The following is a 24,571-nucleotide window of genomic DNA, read 5'->3' as shown; positions in this document are numbered from 1 at the left end:
TGCATATATATGACCCTTTCAGGATACAATGGAAGCTTAACCACCATTATTGGCATTGGTCCCAAAAAAAGGCAGGGAGTAAGAAGGGGAAGTGACATGGTAGATTGAGCAAACTGCTCTCATGCAATCTGTGTGTACTTTGCCATATGCACTAATATCTAGAGATATGATGATGTAGAGAGGAGAGGTGTTTGATTGCAGTTTCCTTGCATTAGCAACATTGCCTATGGAAAAGGCTGCACAACTGCGGCCACAGGAGGTGGATGCCTGCAGGTGTGACAGCTACAAGGTGGAGTCCTGTTCACCTGGAAGAAATACATCAGGAAGGATTTAAAGGTCCTGAATGAAGTGTGGTAAATACCAGGTATTGTGGGCCACTCATGACAACCTACAGGGAAAGTTACAGTACGCCATGGATCTAGTGCTGCACATCCTGAGAAGGTGTAAATGGGGATAGATACATGTAGGAGAAAGATTGTTGAAGACTGTCTTCAGGACAGCTGACACTGACAATATGAGGCAAGTGAAAGATACATTAGGACATGTGCAAGTGGAAGTGGAGGGCCACAGAGTTCTGGCTGAATGGTGTACAAACCAGTTGAATAATCTGGAACAGGGAGTGTTGATTAATACTTGATTACTATAACAGTTAATTGGTCAGCTGACTAGCTACTTTAAGGCTGCATACAATAAAGTATTGTACAAGCATAATTAGACTTATTACACATACAGTTGGCTGGCAAGACTTCTGTGCGCCCTCGCTGATAATACTGGCAATGCTTAAATAGAAGTAGTAACATTACAGGAAGCCTTGCACCTTGCAGTCTGAGGCAACTAACTTAAAATATATTTCTTTTAGGACATTTTCTGGGAGAACTACACCAGGCTCAGGCTGAACTACCAACAATACTGAAACTAATTGAGTCTCCAGTGGAAAATAGACTGTTGTTGTATTATCATCTTGCAACAGCAGAGGTTAATGCCGACCATGCCTGAATGATGTAGTAGTACAATTACCTGTAGGAGGCAGTCACAGCAGATTTAGAAACGCTTTGTGATACACTTGTATCAATGAAGTGGGTGACTTTAGAAAAGGAGATTCTGTTAGTTATGGTGGACAGGATGACTCACATGTTGATGGCAGTAGGCGAGCTGTACTGATGATAACAACAGGTTAAGGTATACCCCTCCTTGGTGGTCCAGTCTGTCATTGGGACTAGCAAACTGGAACAGCTCATCACGTGAACAGATGTGGATAGATATCCTGATATTCACTAGCCCATATTTCACAAATTAGGACCTTATTGTGTGTGTGCTTAGTGTATGACTCAGTCGTAGCTATCACCAGCTGTCATGAGCAGGGACACTCAAGGGGGAGAGAACATCTGGAATTACAGAACGGTGGAATACTGCAAAATGGTACTAAATGTGAGGTCTTGGGATTGACTTTTTGGCTACCAGTGACAATAACAAGGACTACGGCTCTGAACCTACATATCCTCTGCTGCATCTGCCCAATAATACTTTCCAAATTTTGCAAGTGAAAAACACCTATCAGAATGCTACCCTCAATCCTGCCACACTTAATTTCTTTTATGAGCTGTTGGCAGCACAGATTGGGTGCATAAACACATACTATTAGTTTTTCCAGCATTCCACAATAATGCGGTGGGTACCAGTACTGAGTCATGGTAATGGCAATTTTGACCTTGAAAACTTTCTTAATCTTGTCATTGTTAGTGCAGCCTACATTCATTATTGGCAAAGAGCAATACACCCACCTGATCTCCCAGTCCTTTACTTACCAAACCACTGTGTCGACCACAGAGTTTAATCAAACTGTCGGGACATTCTAGGTGTACCAGTCCTTGTATGCCATGTGACAAGGTGTATTGGGAAGAAGAACAGAAAATGCATCAAGTGTGAATAATGGTGTCAGAAAGATTGCACCACAAGTGCAGGTGAAAAACTATAGACACAGTAGTATTGTGTCATTTTAGTAGTTCACAGTTTCAGAAGCAGCCCAGAATTCGAAGGTCAAAATTCTCACAAGTGTAGAGGAGCTTCAGGCAGGCTTTCACAATCAGCTGCTTGTTTTGTGGGCCAGCCACTGACATAATTCTGTAGCTGGACATCACAACAGCGATGACACGACACCCTGCAACGTGGTTTGCTGCCTTTCCAGCATTCCACAATAATGTGGTGGGTACCAGTACTGAATCATGGTAATGGCAATTTTGACCTTGAAAACTTTCTTAATCTTGTCATTGTTAGTGCAGCCTACATTCATTATTGGCAAAGAGCAATACACCCACCTGATCTCCCAGTCCTTTACTTACCAAACCACTGTGTCGACCACAGAGTTTAATCAAACTGTGTTGCCACATTGAGTAACACAACACAGCAATTTCCACGGTTAAGTACATGACAAGAGCTTACCACTTGTCACAATGCACCTGGCCAGAGGAAGTATAAATGCTCCCCATTCAGCCAGTAACTCCATTTCTTCAGCATTGTGCATTCAACTGACACAGTCTGCATGCCTGTCATTGGTCAAATGTAGAGTTGATGAAGAATTACTCTGACGGTGTGCATAAATGCATTCTCATTCTCAGCACTAGGCACGTCCAACCCTCTGTCCTGAAGGGGTGGATGCCTCCGTTGCCTACCGCTTACACAGCTGTGATCCTTATCCATTACAAATGAAGTGTTCTCTGCCCACCTCTTGTAAACTCTGAGGCAGTTGCACTGCAACATTTTTCAAATGATTTTAAAGGAGATAATCCATAAAATAAATGATTCTCACATATCTCATACCTCATTGGTCAGCTTCATTACAAACACCTGTCATTTCACTATCAGTCATAATTATTTTGATATTTCTATATTTAGTAACGTAATGAGCTAAAATCGAGTAATTTGCAATGAAAAATTCGGGTCACTATGAATTTGCACTTGATGATGTTAGTCCACATGTTGCTGTGTACAATATAGTGCTAACACATTGAATATTTCTTTAAATTTGAGATGAGGTCTATAGCTATCGTGAATCTCAGGGAAATGGATTGTTTGTGGTTTACTCATTTCTGATTGTCTGTGCACACAAGAATGGAAGAGAAAAATCCATACTGTCCTTCAGATTTCATAAATGGTTTGCAATACTGAGATGAATTTTTAGCTAATGACGCCATGCAAAGCAGAGAGTATTTTGCCACACATCTAACATGTGTGACTTTCTTACCTGCTGCGACATATGAGGGACTACAATTTTTCAATGAAATTATGTAATTCTTCCAAGGGCTGTCAATAGCTGCTGAAATGAGCATTAGTATGGATTTTGTAACACCACAAATGAAAGAATCACTCTTTCATTTTTATACCTAAGGTATACAAGACAGGTGAAAATAAATCATTCTATCTGATCCAGTTTCAGCATAATCCTGTACCGATGGAGTTTTTAATAATAAATGGTTGTCTTGTTGGATTATTTGTTGTACTAGCATCATCTGTTAATAGGTCCTTTGCAGACTCACTTGCCGTTTACTTACAAGTTCTACACAGTAGGCATTTGTGCAAAGGCTTACACTGTAGAACTACAGTTCCCATACCATTACTGTTGTCCCCTCCCCTATCATGTCTTCTCACAGCTAGTGGCCAAGTAATATTGCATGCACTCTACAGTTAAGCTACTCCAGCCACACTGAGCAACATCACAAAATATTTGAGGCTACTGATATATGAGCTGCCATCTACCCCTAATGCCTCTGGGTTTAGAACTGGATCTGCCAAGGTAAGGACACGTGGCTTAACCTTTCATAGCCAAACTGACAAGGCAACTTGGGTTAGCTAATTCACTACCTGCCACCATTGTCACAGCATATTGCTGGGGATGTCACCCACTACCTGCTAGCCATGACAAGTACCTGGGCTGGTACAGATGAAGTACTGTATGGAAGACAGATATTGGGAAAAACAAGGGAATACAATGCAGAAAAACATCAAATATTTGTTGATTTTAAAGCAGCAGACAATGTTTCATTACTCATTAATTACCTCATAATTTTTTATAGAGTGAAACAGGTGATGTGTATTATGGTGTAATGTATAAAGAAAATATCCACCAAGGAAACTAATACATTATGAGTCAGAATTTCTGGCCAATGCTTACCTTCAGGAGACAAAGAATGTGGTACTGCCAACAGACAGATACAATAGTGACACACTTGCTAGCATCCACAACTAATAGTTCTTTCCCTGGGGAGGAGAGAGTGATGGGCTGCAGAGGGTTCAAAAGTAAAAGCAGCAGGATGAGAGTGACCCATGTGTAGGTTGTCACTTTTACTTTTATATGTGTCTATTGGCAGTTCTATGTGTTTTGCCTCCTGAAGGTAAGTTATGGGCATGAATCTTATGTCATAATGTATGGTGAATTGTATAATTCATGGGTTATCCCTTGTGAAATCAACCAACACAAAAATAAATTTGAATCTTGCTGATTTAGAGTTTTGTACTTTTTTGTCATTTTATTCTACCTATCAAAATAACATAAAGTCCAAAATTAAAGATTTTTTGGGCATTTTCTTTTGGGTTATTAATTTTCAAAGTTCCCAAAATTTTGCAATTTTTTTCCACCTTAAAATGGCTATATCTCAGAAAGTATTTGACTTACAGACCTGAAATATGTACCAATTTATTCAAATTATTACAAGGTTTAAAAATATATGCCACTTTACTGTATTCATAAAAAAGTTAATATTCCTAAAGCATTTTTTTTTTAAATTCTTGTACACTGTTTGTTAATACAGATGCCAAATTTCATGATGGCGACCCACTGGGAACATATTAAAATAAATTTTATTTTACTGTGATTTACTTTTCCAACTACATCAAAATTTTTCAGGCAGTTCATAAAATGTAAAATGAAATTATTGTGTCCTAACTAAGCAGGCTTCAGTTTACGATTTGAACAATGTAGTAGACAATACAATACAACAACCCAAATAAGGTAAGGTGTATTATGTTTTTTTTTTTCATTTAACATAATTTTTAATTCAGTTTTTTACCTTTGTAACACAATGAAAAATAAATACAACCTGAGGAAACGAAATCAACAAAGCACTGGAGGGGGAAAAGGGGTAGCGGTTGCTACAATGCAGTACAAGTGATGCACAAGACAGGTACATCTATAGCAGCCATTCTGAAATGGTAGTAGCGCTATTTTACACAGAATGGAATATATTTTGGTACAGTTAGTGGACTCCAGCACTTATAATCACTGTACTACATTACTAGGTTTGTAAAATGATATTTAAAAAAAGTGTTGAACTTTTTACTATTTATATCTAATGTTTTAATATAATTTACACTTAACAATTTTATATTTTTATGTCTATTACAGGTTTTATCTTTTGATGCATGTGATTTATCTTTCATCTACTTCTTAAGAATAAAAGAAACTTCGGATAAAAAGTAGTCAAAATTTTGTTATTGTAACCCCTTAAAGAGAAACTCACACTGGGCGAATAAGGATCTTGGAAATGTAACTTCTTGGATGATTGATCTGAACTTGGGTATTTAAGAAGGAATGAAAATCTGCACTTCATGTAGATTGAAACTATCTAAAGAAAGAAAACCTGAGCTGCTGTTAATAGAAAGCAAAGGATCTTATGGAAAGATACAACTGACTTGTAGCACATCTGTTGACTCTGAGTTTGTGGATGCTGGAGGCAACCTGCATTTGTTGAACACATATTTGACTTCAATAGGAAAATTCCCAGTAGTAAAACAGAAATGTATCAGCTTAAAGAAATATTGCAAAGATAAAGCCAAAAAAATCACATGTTAAATAGGTAAAACTTTCTTTCACGGAGAAACTGGCGATAATCATAAAATATGGGGTTGTGATGATCCACAAGTGGCAATGATTGACCAGTTTAAAGACAAATTTGACACTTCCAACAAAAGTGAAAAATTTTTAATGTTGACTTCACTACGAAGAAGAAGAAGAAGAAAGAAAGAAAGAAAGAAAGAAAGTAAAGGATGTACACTTTGCTCCTGATCCTAAGCCTGGACAATCCTTGTCTGCCAAAAGTGTTCTGCTGGTGAAAGAGTTTTACTGTAATGATGATATTAGTAGGCAAATGCCTGGCAAAAAGGATTACATTTCTTTCTGAAAAGACAGTGATGGCAAGCTCAAAAAAGATTAGTTTTAGGAAACCTAAGAGTAGTGTACAAACTTTTCAAACCAAATTACACACAGGACCAAGTTGAATACTCAAAGTTTGCTGAATTAAGGCCAAAAAATTGGAGCAAGTGCAACACATACTGTTTGCATTTGTACAGTTCATCAAAATGTGAAACTAATGACAGCTGGCGCAAACTTGTGCAAGGTTCCATACCAGAATACGAATGCTCACTTCCCACATACAGACACTGGCAGGTTGAAAATTACGTGCAACCCACAAAATACTTAGTGCTTCACAAATGAATGTGAGTACTGCCCTGATGCAAACACTTTTAATTTCTGCTCTTCGAGAGGAAATGATTCAAAACATATCTTACAAACAGCAGATTACTGTTAATTGCTGCTTGTTTAAGACTGTAACTAAATCAACAGAGGAATTTGTGCAAGATTCCTGTACGCAACAAATACGGCTAAAACGACATTTGTTGCAAAACAGCAACCTGCTTTTTTTCTGAAAATAAAACTTCACTAATGCAGAATGAAGCTACTGTTGTAAGTGATTTTGCCAAAAATTATTCTTTTGTGCTTCAAGATGAAACCCAAGGATTCCACTGGAATAATTCCATGGCCACAGTGCTTCCATGCATTTTATTTTATTATGAGATAAAAAATCAAAATAATGAACAAAATATCCTCACCTACATCAAACTGTATGACTCGCAAGACAGTATGTGTACATGTGTTCCAAAAAAGCTTATAGAGTTTATAAGGCTTGATTTTCTTCCTAATTTGAAAAAAAAAAAAAAAAATCACTAATTTCAGTAATGGTTTAGCAGCACAATATAAGAATCGAAAAAAACTTGACTAAGTTATGTCATTGTGCTGAAGATTTTGTAGGAATTGAGGCAGAATGGCATTTTTATGATACTTCACAAGGAAACGGGGTGTGCAATGGTTTGGCAGCACAGGCTTGCAGGCAAATGTAGTCTGCAAAATTCTGTCAGTAATGAAATATTAACTCCATTCTAATTGCTTGAGAGGAGTAAGGCAAACATCCCATGAGTCACTTTTTTCTGCGTGTCAAACGATGAGCAAGCAGCAGAAGAAAAGATACTGGCAAAAAGATTTTATGAAGCCACAGCAGTCACCGGGGCTTAGAAATATCACACATTTATACCTTTGAACAAAGACAAGGTTAAGACTTTGATGCTCATAAAATTCAAGTTGGTCCTGATGGAGATGACATGCCTTTTGAACAGTTTACACGATCTGTTGCCAGTGCTTATAACAACAGATGGTGGATGGGTTGTGTGCTGCCACACTATGAAAAAGCTAAGAAGACTAGATGAATTGACTGTTCCAAATAACTTCATACTTTGTAAATTACACCCTACAACTACCACTGGAAGAAGTAGAGACTATCAGATCAAGATATACGAAAAACCTCACAGATTATGTTACAAAAGATTGTGTTGTTAAACCAATAATCTGTCACTATTGTTTTAGAGCACTAAGTAATGTCATATAAAAGAAGAATGCAATATATAATCTCAGAGTGTAATAAGATTGTAACTTGCTGTATCCTACTAATAGTGCATGTGAGAGAGAGTGTGTCAACTGTAGAGTTGCCGTGAAGGTATACTTAAATCAACCGCCAATTGTATCAGGGTGGGCCGGCCACTAGAGGCCAACTGTAGGAAGCATGCACACTGGTGACTACCGTCTATATATGCATGGAACTTTGCTGACTCATCCTCACTATGTTCTTTTAGTTTGTACTGCTCACGTCAGTTGTTGTGTGTATTACTTCTGTTGCACCTTCTGTATGATTCCTTGGTCTTATTACATGTGGAGTCACAAGAGGCTTATTTCAGCTATTGTTCAGAGCTTTATGAATACGGCCATATTTACTTTACTTGGATTGGTTTTGTGTATTACTTGGTTACTACACAACTGGAAACCACACTTATAGACTGCACATGCGGAAACCATCCGATCCTCGTTGCCAGTCACATAGAAACCAACTAATAAATGAAACTGATCCAAGCAACACAAATATGGTTTTGTTCATAAACCTGTGAACAATAATGGAAAAAAAACCTCAGGACTCCACACATAACAGGCCAAAAGAATCACACAGAAGGTTCATCATAAGCAACACATAGAACAACTGATATGAGCGGCACAAACTAAATGAATGTAGTGAGGGTAAGCTGGCACTGCTCCATTCATATATTGGTGCGAGCCACAAGTAGATGGTGTAGTGGAAACTGCTGTGTGCATGCTTCCTCCAGGTAGCCTCTAGTGGCTGGCCCATGGGCTGAAACAGTTGGCAGTTGATTTAAGTACACATGCATGACGACACTACACTTGGCGCACTTGCACTCACCCACACACACAGTAGCAGGATACAGCATAACTGGGTCATTATTACGTTTTTCTTAGCCAATAAAATTTTTCTCGGTTTGTGACCACATTGCCAACATGTAAAACTACCAACTTTCAGTCACTGTAAGAAGTGACCTCCTTCAGTTTTTGTTTACTGCTGAATGAGAAAACTTTGTTTCTTATATATACCTGCATACGTGGCGGTTATGTAATTCCGATAGGCTGTTAAGGATGAAAGGGAGGAATGTTAGAAGTTCTTTATTGGTATTTTTATTATTTCTTTTCATTAGTGGAGGCTCAACATTTCGATTCGTGTTTGCATTAACTCTTGTGATTGGTGGAAATCGGCGAATGGAAAACCAGGCGGCAGTTACGAAGTGGCATTGCTTTCCTGCTTTCTAGCGCGGGCTGAGGTATGCCAGTTCTCTATATACCTGTGGCCACTGTGGTCTCCTGCATGCCTGTGTGTATTGCTTCACGTGGGCTGTCGTCTCGTAATGCTGTTATTGCTGTCAGATGTTGTAAGGTGGTACCCATCTTCTCTGTTCATATTGGTGGGTCGCTTGGCTATTTCTATTGCCTCTCTAACCTTCCTCCTGAAAGTAAGAGGCTGTTTTGCCAGTATGTGAGCTGAACCAAAATCAATATGTTTGCCGCACTCATCCTGGTGTTCTGCTGCTGCTGACTTGGTGTGTTGTCTTAGTGGGATATATCTTTCATGTTCAAATTAGATAACAGTGATGTCTGCAGGTGTATAAGAAACAAAGTTTTCTCATTCAGCAGTAAACAAAAACACCCTGAAGGAGGTCACTTGCAACAGTGATGGAAACATCAGTAGTTTTAAATACCGACAATGTAGTCATACTCAGAAAAATGTTATTCACTGTAACAATGGCCGCAGAAGCCTACGTTTATAAATGTTTTTCTTGTTGAAGATGAATAGAAAACTTTTGACGAAAGGGCATGTAAACAACTCATTGTTAAATAGTAACAGCTACACCAATGTTTATTTACTAATATTAATTAATACAGATATATCTGTAAAAGGTAGGTACAGTTAAGTAAATTATTTGCAGTCTTTCTTGAGCATGCAGTGTTACATTGTGTGTTCATATATTTTCTTAATTAGCCTGAGAAGGCCAACACTGATTTTACATTCTAATAATATAATATATTATCACTAAATGATAAATAACAATCATTTTACAACCTTATATGATTTTGCCATTTAAGGTTTCCATTACAACTTTGTAATAAGTGCCGGAAGTTGGGCTAACCAGCAAAATAAAATTTATTTTAATATATTCCCATTGGAACACCATCACAAAATTTGGCACACACATTTACAAATAGTGTATAAGTAACATAAATATTTTTCAAAAGAAAAAATAAATTCTGATTTCAAAATTCTATGAATTAAAAAAAATTGTTTTGAAAATTCAGATTTTTTATGAATGTAGTAAAGTAGCATATAATTTTAAACCTTATAAGAAATTGAATAAAATGGTACAAATTTTAGGTCTGTAAGTCATGTAGTTTTTGAGATACAGCCATTTTAAGGATCCAAAAGGCGAAAAAAATTGCAGAACTTTGGAAACTTCAAAAATTAATAAATTAAAAATGAACGGTTCAAAACATTTTAATTTGAGACGCTTCATCTGAACAACTCCTACTATGATATATGAAAAATTATCAAAATCTGCAATGTAAAGAACCAGACTATTGGCTGATTTCACAGGGACTACTGAGTGAGATGGTGCAGTGGTTAGCACACTGGACTCACATTCTGGCAGACAACGGTTCAAACCCATGTCTGGCCATTCTGGTTTAGATTTCCTGTGATTTCCTTAAATTGCTTCAGGCAAATGCCAGGACGATTCTTTTGAAAGGGCATGGCCGACTTTCTTCAGCATTCTTCCCTAATCCGAAGGGACTGATGACCTCATTGTTTGGTCCTGTCCCTCAAATTACACACCCCCTTCCGTACAGGGATGACCCTCATACGAAAAGAATAGCTTAGTAACAGAGCTTGAGCTTTACTATTTCTGGTATTATCCTGTTTCCACTCCAGTGATTATGATTTATGAACATCTGTTATTTTCAATTTGGTACTTTGTCTTCACTATGTCAACTTTACTTAAAAGTAGGATGTTATTAATGCCATCTGTATGAAGAGCATGTAAAGTCTGTTATTTTTGCCTTTGTTCTGAAGCTGTTTATACACTGTGTTATGTTGTGCTTCATGTAAATATTAGTCTTCTTAGAGAGACCAAACTGGAGCAGCAGTACCATTATCTGGTGCTTAGTGTGTTCATGGAAAAGTATATGATGTCCATTTAGAGCTTATCTGGTGAATTCTTTTTTTCCATTCATGCTTTCATTATGATTTACAAGATGAAATTTTGGTTGCACCTCAAGTATACCACACTTTGTGCATTCCTCAATGCCCTGCAGTTTTATGGATAAATCCAAACTATCCTTTCTTGCAGTTTAAAACTCTAAGTGTGCATTAAATACTTAAAACTGACTTGTAGTAATAAATGGAAGGATAGTGTATGATTCACACTATACTCTGCTGTCACTGCAAGCATCTTGGTGCGAAGGGAAGAGTAGATCACAAAAAGTTACTCGATATTACAAATAGCTTACAATTATAAGAATGCTGGTACCACAGTTCACGTCCATTGCTCTCACCTGTTGGTGCGGAACCAATCATTGTTGGTCCCAAACCTTTATACACATGACGAAACCCACCACTTCTCCAAAATCCATTAGCACTCTGAAGTCTTGTCTTCAGAGTATCGAGGGGAAATAATGTTATATCTACAGTTAATCCAGCCAAGCCACCTGCCTGAAAATATATCATTTCCATTAGCCAAATATATTCTATTTGTGTGTAACAAAAATAGGTCAGCAGCTACAGCTATGGTGATCACATGAAAATCTTGCTTTATCATGTTTTCATATCTTGAACTCTTTCCTCTTTTATCTTCATTCATACAACAAACTGCTACCAAAAGTCTTGTTTTTATAATATTATAAGCCATGTGTACAACATAAGAGCTACCCTATGATTAGGAGCTCTCTTCTGTAAAATAAATTTTCAAATATCTTCAAAAAAAATTATAATAATCATATCAGCTTAGTCATTTACTCTATTATTTTAATGAAATGAAATGACAGTGTGGTGTTGGTGGCTGAGCGGCCCTGTCTGGGGAAGTTCGACCACCGAGTTGCAAGTCTTACTTCAGGTGAAGCCACACTGGGTGACTTGCATGTTGGTGATGATGACACCATAGCACCCAGTCCATGAGTGGAGAAAATCTCCAATCTATCCGGGAAATGAACCTGAGCCCGCTACATGGTAGGCAAACACCTTACCACTCAGCTAAGCAGGTATTATCCTAATAATGAGCTGCTTATTCCTATTAAAATTTTTGTTGCGGTATAGAAGGATAAAAACTGCAATACCCTTATAAGACAGGCTTTTACCCCTCCCTTGTATTGTCACAACTTGCTACTCAACTGTTTCTCTCATTCTTTCTAGAACCATAAAATAAACATGTAATGGGTCAGGAGCTGACGATGACAATGAAGGTAATCATCGAAAGCTCGAGATTTTATCCAGAACTGACGCGGTAAGAATACCGAGAATATTTTACATATAAGTGCCGTCGCGAAAAAACTTCGTTCCCATGTAATGGGTGGAATACTGAAAATTCACTATTAATCCAGCTGATAATTAGTTTTTGATTACCTGACAAAAAGAAAAAAAATGCAATTTAACTGCAGGCCAGACTGTTTATGAGATTCCTATATGACATATCAAATCATATATTCTACCAAAAACATTGCATGTGTATAAATACAAAACAACTTTTTGGCTAATGTGACAATATTGACAGAAATTCAGTGTCAGTATCAACAGAAATTCAGAGCAGTAGTTTCTGAACCACGAGAGGGAGGGGGGGATGGAGGGAGGGAGGGAGGGAGGGAGGGAGGGAGGGAGGGAGGGAGGGGGGGAGGGAGGGGGGAGGGAGGGAGGGAGGGAGGTAGGGGGGGGGAGAGAGAGAGAGAGAGAGAGAGAGAGAGAGAGAGAGAGAGAGGCAGAGGGGGTGGGGGGGGGGAGGGAATTACAGCATATTTGGAAGTATATCATGCACTTTGGTCTTCGACTATAACTGCTATGCTACTCTTGAGTGTGAATCCTATAAAAGTGCTTCCTTGGACCATCTAATATGCATATGTATAGATTTTGAATAACATTTATCAGCAATGGTAGCCAATGACCTCTGGCATAATGAGCGACCCACATTCTGCCAATGGCCTTGTCAAAGAGGGCGGATAGAATTTCTGGATATCCTTTTGCCCTTGAAGTGGAAACCTGTCTGTAACATCTGAAGAATCAGTGATGATCAATGGCACGAGGATGCAAAAGTCAATGGAAACATCTGCATTAAAAACGCATGGTGTGTCTTCACAAGAAACGTAGTATGTAATTGAAAAAGTGCCATTACCACCTCTCCATAGGCAAAAAATGCCAGTTTAATCCATAATTCAGATCTCTGGGATGGGGGTGCCATGGGGGGACATGATGAAACGGTAACATAATATGAGTCAGAAATCTAGGTTTGGTAAGAAGACAGGAAAATCTGAATATGAAAATGCAAAGGCACAGATATAGCAGGAGCCAATGAAGTGACGAGAAAATAAGATAAGCGTTTCTAGTCAGATCAGTACAGGTAATATCATGAGCAGCAGAAATTGACACGCTACAACAGAGTAAAATTCATTATGAATAAGAGGGGAGGGCAAAGAGTGAATTGCTCTGAATAGTTGAGTGATTGCATTATTCTTGCCAGCAGCGGCAGCAACTCTAGAGCAACCTATGCTAACATTGCAAGCAGGAGATGAAGAGTGTATATGACAGCACTTAACATACATCTCAGTATGTAAATACAGATGAAAATTTAATAATCATGGGGAACTGGAACACTGTACTATGAGAAGGAACAGAAGACGACGTTACAGGGAGGAGAAGGAGTCCTTCTGTTCTACAACAACATTTTAGCAAGTAATAGCTAACATGATTCAAGAATCACAAGAGGAGGAGGGATACTTGGAAAAGCCCTGGAGACACAAGATACCAAGTGGATTAAATCATGGTGAGACAGATATTCTGAAATCAGATACTGGATTGTAAAGCACACCCAGGAGCAGATGTCAAGAAGAATCACTATGCAAATAAGTGAGCAAGTGAAGTACAGAGGAACACTGTTGTGTGTTTAAAGTTCTCTGAGACTGTAGGCACTGTGATAATGAATACCACACCAGGCAGTTCAGGTGAAAAGGAATGGACATTCCTAAAGAGATTAATCATGGAAGTTACAATAACAAATGCAATAACAAATGCAACAACAAATGAGGTAATTATGAAGAAACCTTGGGCAACAGAAGAAATAGTTCAACTGATTGATGGAAAAAATCTCAACATCCAGGAAGTGAAAGGAACCTGTCACTAAAGTTTGGACTCAATAGGAGTTGGAAGGAAAGCATAGCGAGCCTCTACAAGGGGAAGGAACTATCTACTGATGTGACTGAAGATGAAATGGTTGTCGATTGGGATAACTTAGGATATCCACTATTATAGCCAAAATTTGAGTGAGTTCTGGAAGACTCGCAGTCAAAAAAGCCACAAAGGGTTGATAACATTCCTGCCTAAATACTAAAAACATTGGTAGACAAGGAAATTAAACAGTTATTTCAGATAGTATGTCTAATCTACAAGACTGGAGATGTACCATTTGACGCCTGGAAAAATATCAGCATAATGTGAACTACTTCAACAACTTATTACAGAAAGAAAAATGGCTAGGAGTGTACAAAATGAACGATATAAATGAAAAATTCAACACTTTCATTGATACATTAACCCATTTCTTTGAACTTGCATTCCCACTGAAAACATTATCCATATGGGGAAACTCTACAACAAACAGCTGGATCACAAAGGGAATAAGGGTTTTATGCCAGAAGAAAAAGACTACTTCATGAAATATGTAACTCAAAAAATTCCTCACCTGTAGTAAGCACATACTATAAACAATACTCCAAAATATTAAGAAAAGTAATAAAAGCAGCAAAAATAATGCATAATGATGAAATCATTTATAATTCAGCTAATAAATCAAAGGCTATGTGGAGTGTTATAAAAAAAGAATGTGGAGAATACAGACAACCTTGGAAAAATATAACACTATCACATAAAAATAAAAAAGTAACTAACCCCTTAGAAGTAGCCAACACATTTAACAACTTTTTCACAGGTGTTGCTGAAAATATGTTACAATCAAACTTTAAGAGCACCCAGGCAAATGAATATAAAATAAGTGCATGTAGAGGATCAATGTACATCAGTTCTGTTTCACAAGATGAAGTAGCTAAAGCAATAAAAGGACTAAAAAATTCCAAATCGGCAGGTATTGATGGTATACCTGCAACAATGTTAAAGAAGAGCGCATCAAACCTAATTGAAGTACTCACACATTTATGCGACTGCTCACTTCAGGCAGGCACTTTCCCTGATGTGTTGAAAACATCAAAAGTTATTCCTGTATATAAAAAAGGGGATAAAGACAATGTAAATAACTACAGACCCATCACAATTTCCTCCTGCATCTCTAAAGTACTGGAAAAAGTTATGTATGAGAAACTTATGAAATTTATAAATAAAAACAGCATCCTATGTAATGAACAATATGGATTCAGAAATAAGAGGTCAACGACAACTGCTGTCTATGAGTGCATCAATTCCATCCTAAACCTGATGGACAAAAAACAGGAAACAATAGGAGTCTTTATTGACTTGTCAAAAGCTTTTGACATGGTGGACCATAAAATTCTGCTATCAAAGCTAGAAAGACATGGTATTCGAGGTCTGTCCAACAAGTGGATCAGTTCCTTCCTGACAAATCGTATGCAGGCAGTGTGCGTCAAGCACACAAGCATTGAACTAAAAACTGTATCTAATCACTTATCTGACTATAAACAAATAAAATGTGGTGTACCCAAGGATCCGTATTGGGACCCCTTCTGTTTCTTCTGTACATAAATGATCTAAGCTTAAATATTGATGCACACAAAACAATCATATTTGCAGATGACACCACGATTCTACTAAAAGGAGACGATGATGAACAGTTACAGCAGACAGTAAACACGGTCACAAAACAACTTAGCAGCTGGGCACAGAGTATCATCTTGTAATAAACAGTAAGAAAACCGTTGCTCTAAAATTCCACAATGTTCCTAACAAGGACATGTTTATCCCATCAGTCTCTATCAATGATGGTTGGTAACAGTACTGAAACCAAATTCTTATGACTTTGGCTGCAGAGTAACATCAGATGGAATAAGCATATTGAATATCTCAATGCAGGACTGAGCAAAACATGTTATCTTCTTTGTTCATTAAAATCATGCTGTAGTGAGAAAACAGTATTGAATTCATATCATGCGTACTTTCATTCTCGTCTTAGATATGGGGTCACCTTCTGGGGAAACTCTAAAACAGCTAATAGCACTTTTAAATTACAAAAAAGGGCCATTAGAATCTTGTTTGGGTGCAAGCTTAGAGACTCTTGTAAAGAAATCTGGTATTCCCCCATTACCGTGTGTATACATTATGGAAACCCTTTTGTTCTTTAAATTAAATGTAATAGGCAAGGACCGGAGACTACAAAAAAACTGTGATATACATTAGCACTTTACCAGACAAAACAGAAACTTACATATGACTCAAATCAGCACAGCACTGTGCCAAAAAGGTACTTTTCACATGGGAGTTAAGCTTTATAACAAACTTCCTGAAAACATAAAAGCTATCACTGAGGTCAATACATTTGGAAAATCTCTAAAGTCATATTTACAGCATCACTGCTTTTACTCCATTGAAGAATATTTAAATTTATGAAATGTGTTATATAAATACTTACGTGTAAAGTGTATTATTGTAAGCTTAAATACGTATGCCTTGAAATTACTTTCAGCCTGTAATTCATAACTTGACTTGTCCAATGTCTTATGTATAAGCTGCTATGTAGACAACAGGACCAATAAAATACAATCTACAATCATCCACACAGTCTGAAGATACAAGGACATGTACTGCTGAGAACTATCACATAATTAGCTTAACAACTCACACAGCCAACTATGGAAAAGACTAAGATAAAGAAGAATGGGAAATCAAATCAAAGCTCTACAAGATGATCAGTTTGGTTTTAAGAAAATCAAAGGCACTAAAGATGTTATTCTTGAAAATGGAGGCAAGACTTAAGAAAAATCAAGGCACTTTCACAGATTAGATGCACTTTTTGTTCCATAGATCCATAGTAGGGGTATCCTCAAGGATGCAGAATATGTCACAAAACAAGAATACACAATGCCTCTTCAGCCAACAAAGAAAAAGAGAAATGCTGATATACCTTTCACACATCCTACGTGCAAAGGTCATCATGGTTGTTGGATAAGCTGAAAAAAATCTTAAAATTATTTTTGTTGAAGAGATAACAACAAAACCTATAACAAACCATGTTCACGTGTGATACTCTGAGGAACATATGATATTTCTTATGCTATTTTAGCCACATACCACTAAAGAGAAAAATGGTTTACAAAATTTATTTACACTGATCACATAACTGACCTGAAGTTTTACAGAAATTAGATGTTACACAGTATTATTTGATATTAATAATAACATATGCACATTATTCAGTTCTGCTAAGAAATTCATCAATATGTTAGGATTACGCTACAAAAAAAAATCCTTTAGGCTCCTCTTAAACTGAATATTATTAGTACCTAATTAAATTTTTCATAGCTGCTGGCAAGTTGTTAAAAATAAGTGTTCCTGAATAATGGACACCTATCTGGAATGAAATACCATTGATTTGTCAACCTCGAAGAAGTGTTTAACAATGTAAAATGTTGCAACATGTTTGAGATTTTCAGCAAAAAAGTGTAGGCTATAGGGAAAGGGGTAATATACATGCAAAAAACCATGGCGGAACAATAAGAATGAAAGACAAAAAAAGATGCATTCAGTTTAAGAAAAAGATAAGGCATGGATGCATTCTTTCTCCTCTACTAATCAACTTCTACATCAAAGAAGCTATTTCTGAAATAATAGAATGGGTCAGGAGGGAGACTAACATGCAAGGAGAAAAGACGCCAGGCAATTCCACAGTTATGGGTGTTACATGTACACACCTTAAAATCAGGAAAAATATTTATTGAATTTAATATCGAAAACTTTTAAGGCTTACATTATATTTCATCTTAGAAATGTTGATACTGGAATTGTTTTATTGTTCTCCTGGTTATTAATCAAAAAAGTAGTGTTACGGGTGTTACCAAAAGTAGACCTGGCCCCTGTTATGAACTGGGGAATTCTCTAATTTCTGCAAACTTGATGAAGCTTTTATTCTTGTAAAACACCTGTTAAGAGGTATTGCCCCAAATTTTATTTTGAAATATAAATTTTTATTTTTTTGGACATCATAACTTTGTATATATATATTTTTTGCTGTTACGGGTGTTACATTAAATGTTACGGGTGTTACATAGATGCATCAGATTTGATTCTTGAAGGAATAAATTGACCTCTTACAATTGCATAAAAAGAAAAAAGTATGTACTTAAGGAAACATATTTGAAGGATAAAGCTATTTATTACACAAACAATTTTGTTACAATTTTATAGTACAACTAGGCCAAGATATCGTGACTTACTTAATATTTACCTCATTTTGTAGGCCTAATAAATTTATGACAAAAATGTTTTCTTATTATTGATTGGTTTAAAAACTTCATTTAATAATCTTTTTCCGCAACATCCAACTCAAAATTGAACTCTTAGTACAAACGGTTACCTTGTTGTTTGATTTCTGGTGTTGTTCCGTTAGATAGTACTTGACTGAATTTCAAAAAACAAACATAAGTTTCATCTAGTTTAAAAAGTGTTTTACCTTTTCCTACTGACTTCAGAAACATTATTTTCACATCCTCCTCTTCATCAACCTCACTCTGGCAGAGTCCCAAGTAACGGTATTGAGTTTTGGATAGGGTTGGCTTCTTTTTGTCACTTGGAATGTCAACCAAGACAAATAACCCAAATTTTAAATCAGACTTTTCAATTTTATTAGTTAGGTTTAAATCACAAGTACTTCCAATACTGTCTTGTGATTCAGATAGTGAAAGAGTCTCCTGATCAGAATCATCAGAACTGCACACTTCATAGAAGTTTATGGATCTTTTGCATGTAATGTTTTAACTTTGGCCTCCTCAGTGCTAAATACTGACACCCTTGTCATTAATGACTCTGCTGTTTTTGAAACCAGCAAATCAGTTGTGTTACAAGGCCGCAAGTGATGGAAGCCCTGGATTTGAGGAATTGCTTGTAATTTTTTCCACCTTTCATCCAAAATAGGAATGTTTGGAGGGCAGCGTGGAGGGTAAAAATCGTAGAGGGAGACCAAGAGATGAATACACTAAGCAGATTCAGAAGGATGTGGGTTGCAGTAAGTACTGGGAGATGAAGAAGCTTGCACAGGATAGGGTAGCATGGAGAGCTGCATCAAACCAGTCTCAGGACTGAAGACCACAACAACAACAGGAATGTTATGCTCCACTGTTATCTTATCAACCCATAGTACCTTAATTTTAGAAAAGCTCATCAGAGTGTAGTCATAAAAGTCAATTGCGTTGTTAATAATAGCTTTCCTAGATCTAACAGCTGTCCACACGCTCCTCTTCAGTGCACCTCCAATGCCATCCATGGCTCCTTTACCATGTGAACTGGCAACAAAATTCCACTCAACTGTCAATCCGAAGTCTCTCTCAAAATAACATAGATTGGACAAAGTATATTTATTTTTGAACTGCCCAGCACAGTTGTCAGAAAATATAAAAACTCTTTTAACTTTAGGAAACGCTTTTTTAATGTCCGTTATAACAGTTTTAAGAAAAGTCCACACAAAATATTTTGTGTGTGAAAGGTCATTACTAATGACTGCATAGGACCTGACTTCATGATTTGCAAACTAAATGCAGAAAGTGCAAATAGTTACTTGTGAATGTGCCCAGTGTGCACTCTGTACCTCATCTTGCGAAATTAGAGCATAATTCTCTGCAAAGTCAATTTGAAGAACACATTCTTCAGCGTCAATGCTGTTTTTCTTTCCTTTGATGAAATCACTCTGCTTTATCTTCACGTAGCAATGATTTTTAAACTGCGGCAATTTGTCGACCAGGCATCATCGCAGATCCCTAAATGTTCACTAAGACAAGGACGATGTTTCGCATCATTTTCCCATTGCTGCCACACAATCTTTTTAGTTACGTCAAAGCCTTCTGGGATAAATTTGCTCAATTTAATTTGACATTCCTGGCATGACCCAAAAACACAGTCTTCATTTTGTGAATTACAACTTAATTCGTTCAATAATTCCTTGTGATTGCCTGGAACAGCTTTGCTCAAAGACTCAAGTATGCTTATGAAATTGTAGGCTCTTATGAATGACTAGAATTTGCCTCAATAAGCAGTTTACTGGGCCTATATAAAATTTAAAACTGAGGTTAGCAATATTGTTGTCCTTGGGAAAGTTAGAATGGAAAACATAAACTATATGTAATCTAAAGAATTTTGGGATTAATTAACTTTTTAGGAGAACATCAATTGATTCAGGTTAATGTCCCAATTAACTTTTATAATGTAGGTGCAGTGCTTAAACAAGTGTACGCAGAGGAATAAAAATTTTTGTTTTCAAGCTTAAAACTGTTTTCATATGCAATAAACATAGTTAAAAAACTTTTTCCATTCATAATAATACCCTTTGGTTATAATTTAAATGTAGGACCTAGGCCTACTAAAGATGAAGGTGGCATTAAACCTTCCAATTCAAGTTACGGGTGTTACGCATGTGTTAAGTAACACCCAAAACAAAAATTAGTAACACCCGTAACAGCTCTAAGAGTGTTAAATAAGACTTCAAAATGCCATGTAATGGTATGATATTGTGAAACATGTGCATAACCTCACTTTTACAGAAAGGTATTCTACAGAACAAGTTTACTAGATTACAAATTAAACTTTTGTATCTTTTTCGTTACGGGTGTTACAAGCTGCACATATATTATAAAACTAACAAAATAAAGAAATGCAATTAGCTTAGCTCAACAAAACGAATTATTGTGAGCTATAACAATGTCGACTTCAATATTCTTTGCAACAATAGAACAATCAGCCACAGATAACACAACTAATACTCATCTGGAAATAGCATAAAACATGACTCGCTGTGGTGCCATAGAGTAGTGCACTTTAAACACTTAGTGAAGGTAGAAATTTAATTTTTTCATAGTCATGATTATTTTGCAATGAACAAATGTACTTTTAACTTGGCATTTTAAAGATTATATTTGAAATATTGTCATTTTAATGTTTTTGTCACAAAGTCTCTTTAACATGGAATGACCCCACCAATGATAAGGTCTTCTGATGATATTGCTATCCTCAGTGAGAGAGAAAGAGTTACAGATCTGTTGAAAGCAATGACCAGTCTAATGACTATTAAATACAGTATGAGACTAAAGGAACGTACAGTAGCAGAATAGAGACCAACTGTCAACTTAATATCAAAACTGGGGATGATGTAGTATAAGAAGTCAACGAAGTATGAAATCTTGGAAGCAAAATAATGCAATAAATCAAGTAGGATACAAGATGCAGACTAGCACAAAGACGGCTTTCCATTCTAAAACAAATCTACGAGTATATCAGAGACCTTGGTATGATGACGAATTTTCTGAGAACATGTTCCAGGAACACAGCATTCTACGGTTCAAGTTAAATACAGACTGAGAGAAAACTAGAAAATGACAGAATCAAAACTTGAAATGGCATGTTACAAAATGATGATGAAAATTATGCTGATTTCTAAGATTTGAGTTAGTTCTCTACAGAATAGGCAAGGAAAAAAATACATAGAAAACATTTACTAGAAGAACAGGATTAATGAACATGTGTTAAGGCGTCATGAATAACTTCCATGCTAGATTAGATTAGATAATATCAATTAGTGACACAGACCGTAAAAACTGTAGGGGAAGGCATAGATTGAAATGCATCCAATAAATAATGAATGGCGTTTGGTGTGTTTCTCTGGAATGGGATCTGCATTGCCCTCCCTTAAATGGCTCTGAGCACTATACGACTTAACTTCTGAGGTCATCAGTCGCCTAGAACTTAGAACTAATTAAACCTAACTAACCTAAGGACAGCACACACATCCATGCCCGAGGCAGGATTCGAACCTGCGACCGTAGCGGTCGCTTGGTTCCGGACCGTGGCGCCTAGAACCGCACGGCCACTCCGGCCGGCCCTCCCTTAAATGCTAGTCCTGTTAGTTAACAGTGCCGTACCGCTATGTTATGTCTGCAGTTTTAATCAATAAAGAATTTTAATTGTGGGTAAAAGGGATTTATGTTTGTCATGAATCTCACACTGAGCATGAACGCACATATTGGTTAAATTGACCCTACAGTGCTTGAACAACGTGACATTTCATAGCCGTCATAATTTGGAGGAACATCTACAAGGGCGGGCAATGAAGCTGTAGTTGCACCGTTCACATTGAATTTCGTTGTCTTTATTTTGGTTGCCATCTACCACTAGCGAAAGGAAATACGATAAATTAAGATCCTTCTCCTGAATAGTGTGTACATAAAATGTTTTACAGGAAATGGGAGATGGTTTGGCAGTTGAACATTCGCTGCTTCATGTTTATTAATTTGTACTGCAGGTAACTTTGATTTCGAACACAAATGAGAGTTTTTATTTTACATTTACAGTAGTAAACACAATGTTCTTCATCGACGCAAGCCGGTTAATTTCTGCCAACATGTTCATCACAAAATATTTTTTACTCTAAGGAAACTTTCAGACTTACAATTAATGAAATTATAAGAGGTTGCTCCATTTCGAGATTTGGTACTGTACCACAGTATGGGGCTGTAATTTAATCGTTTGATTTCACGTTCCTCTTCTTTCTCATTTTATATCACGAGGTTGCTACTTTACGAGTTTACGTTTTATTTCTACTTACGAATGGCTTTGGATTGCCAAAGAGCTAATTCGCGGAAAATAAAACAATAACATGCGGCGCGCAATGTTTGATGCGGATATGCTCATGTGGGCTGGAAGCGTGTTTGTTGTTTACCTGTTGTAGTAGAGAGAGTTGACTACGAAAATTCATTCGTAGACCCCGAAACAAACTCATGATAAGAAATCATGGCCGTACCTTCTTTAAACAGCGTCACACAGCCAACTCTGAAGAATCTAACGTCAGGTTTCGGAGAATTACCCGAAAAGCAAAATGAGGTATGCGGTGAACGGATTTCATAAACAGCCGTTGCATAAAAAATACATTTTTATTCAAGTGTGATGTACTCCATGAAATTATCGCTGGTTTTGTGATTCACAATTATTTAATAATGTAAACTATAGGTCTCAATATATATTGCTGTATGTTTGGTTTTGGTCGCTGAGTGGTAGACTATTCAGTATATGCAGAGGGTGAACAACATACGCCATGTCAATCTCTCAGTATGCATTCTTTACTTCCTATGTTCGTTCACTGAGCCATTATTCATTATAACTCTCGTAAATTTGTTGTTATGTTAAACACTGCTACAGCCCTAATTAGAAATACTGGGCGTTTCATTGCACAAAACTTTTCTGTTTTGAGATGCTGAATGGGCAGCAAACATCCCTGTGTTCCACTTGTCAATAAGATGTGTTTTAGTTGGAATTTTACGGCAACTTCTTCCTTCTCCACTGTGGTGGAATAATTGTAGGATTCAGAGGATAGCATTATTGTCTCACGGAGCTTCATGTTCTGGATAATAGGTATTGTACTAAACTACATTAAGACTGCCATGAAAGAAAATAGCTTAACGTTGACACAGGCACTTATTGCATTTGCAAAGCAGACAAACATCAACAAAATCTAAATAAGCAAAACGTAAAGGGCATACGATCAGCTTCCACTATGTAATACAGAAAGAAAAGTAGAGACAAAAAAGGTCTCCAAATCATGACAAGGTACATTTCATCAAATTGGAAGGACTGAAATGCAGCTAGATGTACTGTTCAGAAACATTCTGAGCCTGTGTATCAGTAAAAGCTGTGGGCTTCAATTTAGATGGATAATGGAATGAAACTAAAAAGAATTACAGTACTGTGAAATAAAAACAAATCAATAACTGAGATAAAGGCAGTTGTCTCGAAAGTGCACATGTGGGTGAAATCAAAATCTGCCGCGAGATAACTTTCAGTATAGTATTGCACCAACCCCTGCATTGTAAGATGCATTGATCTTTTGTGCATACTGTTAACAAGATAGTTGAAACATGGCTACTCAAGCTTGTCTCACTTTTCAATGACACCTCCACCGGAAGTTGCCCATTGTGTGAGTTGAGTTCCAGCGATGTCACAATGCACATTTCATCTGATTCACAAGCATGCACAGCAGGTATTGAAGACTATTCCATTGGGTTGATTCTTCCTTCCTGAAGGAAGGTTTTGACAAGGTGGGTGAGGTGTGCTCATGCATTGTTCTCTAGAAAAATAAATCCATCACCAAAATAAGTTCGTGGATTCTGTCCTGATACTGCGTTTTCGTTAAATGACCCTTGGTAGCTGTGACAGGTGCCAAACACCCATAAATGTTACTGGTACTGCCTCAAAATATGACTGTCCCACCTTCTAGACGAACACCTGAAAGTGCATGCCAAAGTTGTGTGTTGGCCACATGGCCACCTCCCACACTCTTATGTCAGTCATCAGGCATCGGCCAATCCTGTCTTTGTTGATCAGGAGAACCATACACCATTGATTCAGTTTCCATTATAGGTGTTACCTTTCCCAGCTCTTCC

At 37.1% G+C, this 24,571-nt stretch overlaps 2 protein-coding genes across 2 annotated transcripts in view; one reads left to right on the top strand and one right to left on the bottom strand.

Moving 5' to 3' along the window:
- Positions 1-22,749, bottom strand: part of LOC124776783 (S-adenosylmethionine mitochondrial carrier protein homolog) — a 63,526-nt gene extending 40,777 nt beyond the window's left edge. The window contains exons 1-2 of the mRNA XM_047251921.1: positions 22,585-22,749; positions 11,267-11,423 (exon numbers count right to left, since the gene is read on the bottom strand). Coding sequence (XP_047107877.1) covers positions 11,267-11,423; positions 22,585-22,614 — 187 coding nt within the window. The 5' untranslated portion in view covers positions 22,615-22,749. The remainder of the gene's footprint in view (positions 1-11,266; positions 11,424-22,584) is intronic.
- Positions 22,750-22,804: 55 nt separating this feature from the next.
- LOC124776198 (DNA-directed RNA polymerase I subunit RPA2) overlaps positions 22,805-24,571 on the top strand; it is a 237,911-nt gene continuing 236,144 nt past the window's right edge. Inside the window, exon 1 of the mRNA XM_047251028.1 lies at positions 22,805-23,015. Within this exon, the coding sequence (XP_047106984.1) occupies positions 22,926-23,015 (90 nt within the window). The 5' untranslated portion in view covers positions 22,805-22,925. The remainder of the gene's footprint in view (positions 23,016-24,571) is intronic.

The sequence above is a fragment of the Schistocerca piceifrons genome, chromosome 2 (assembly GCF_021461385.2).
Source record: "Schistocerca piceifrons isolate TAMUIC-IGC-003096 chromosome 2, iqSchPice1.1, whole genome shotgun sequence".
Classification (NCBI taxonomy): Eukaryota; Metazoa; Arthropoda; class Insecta; order Orthoptera; family Acrididae; genus Schistocerca; species Schistocerca piceifrons.
This window is presented reverse-complemented; position numbering and strand designations above follow the sequence as displayed.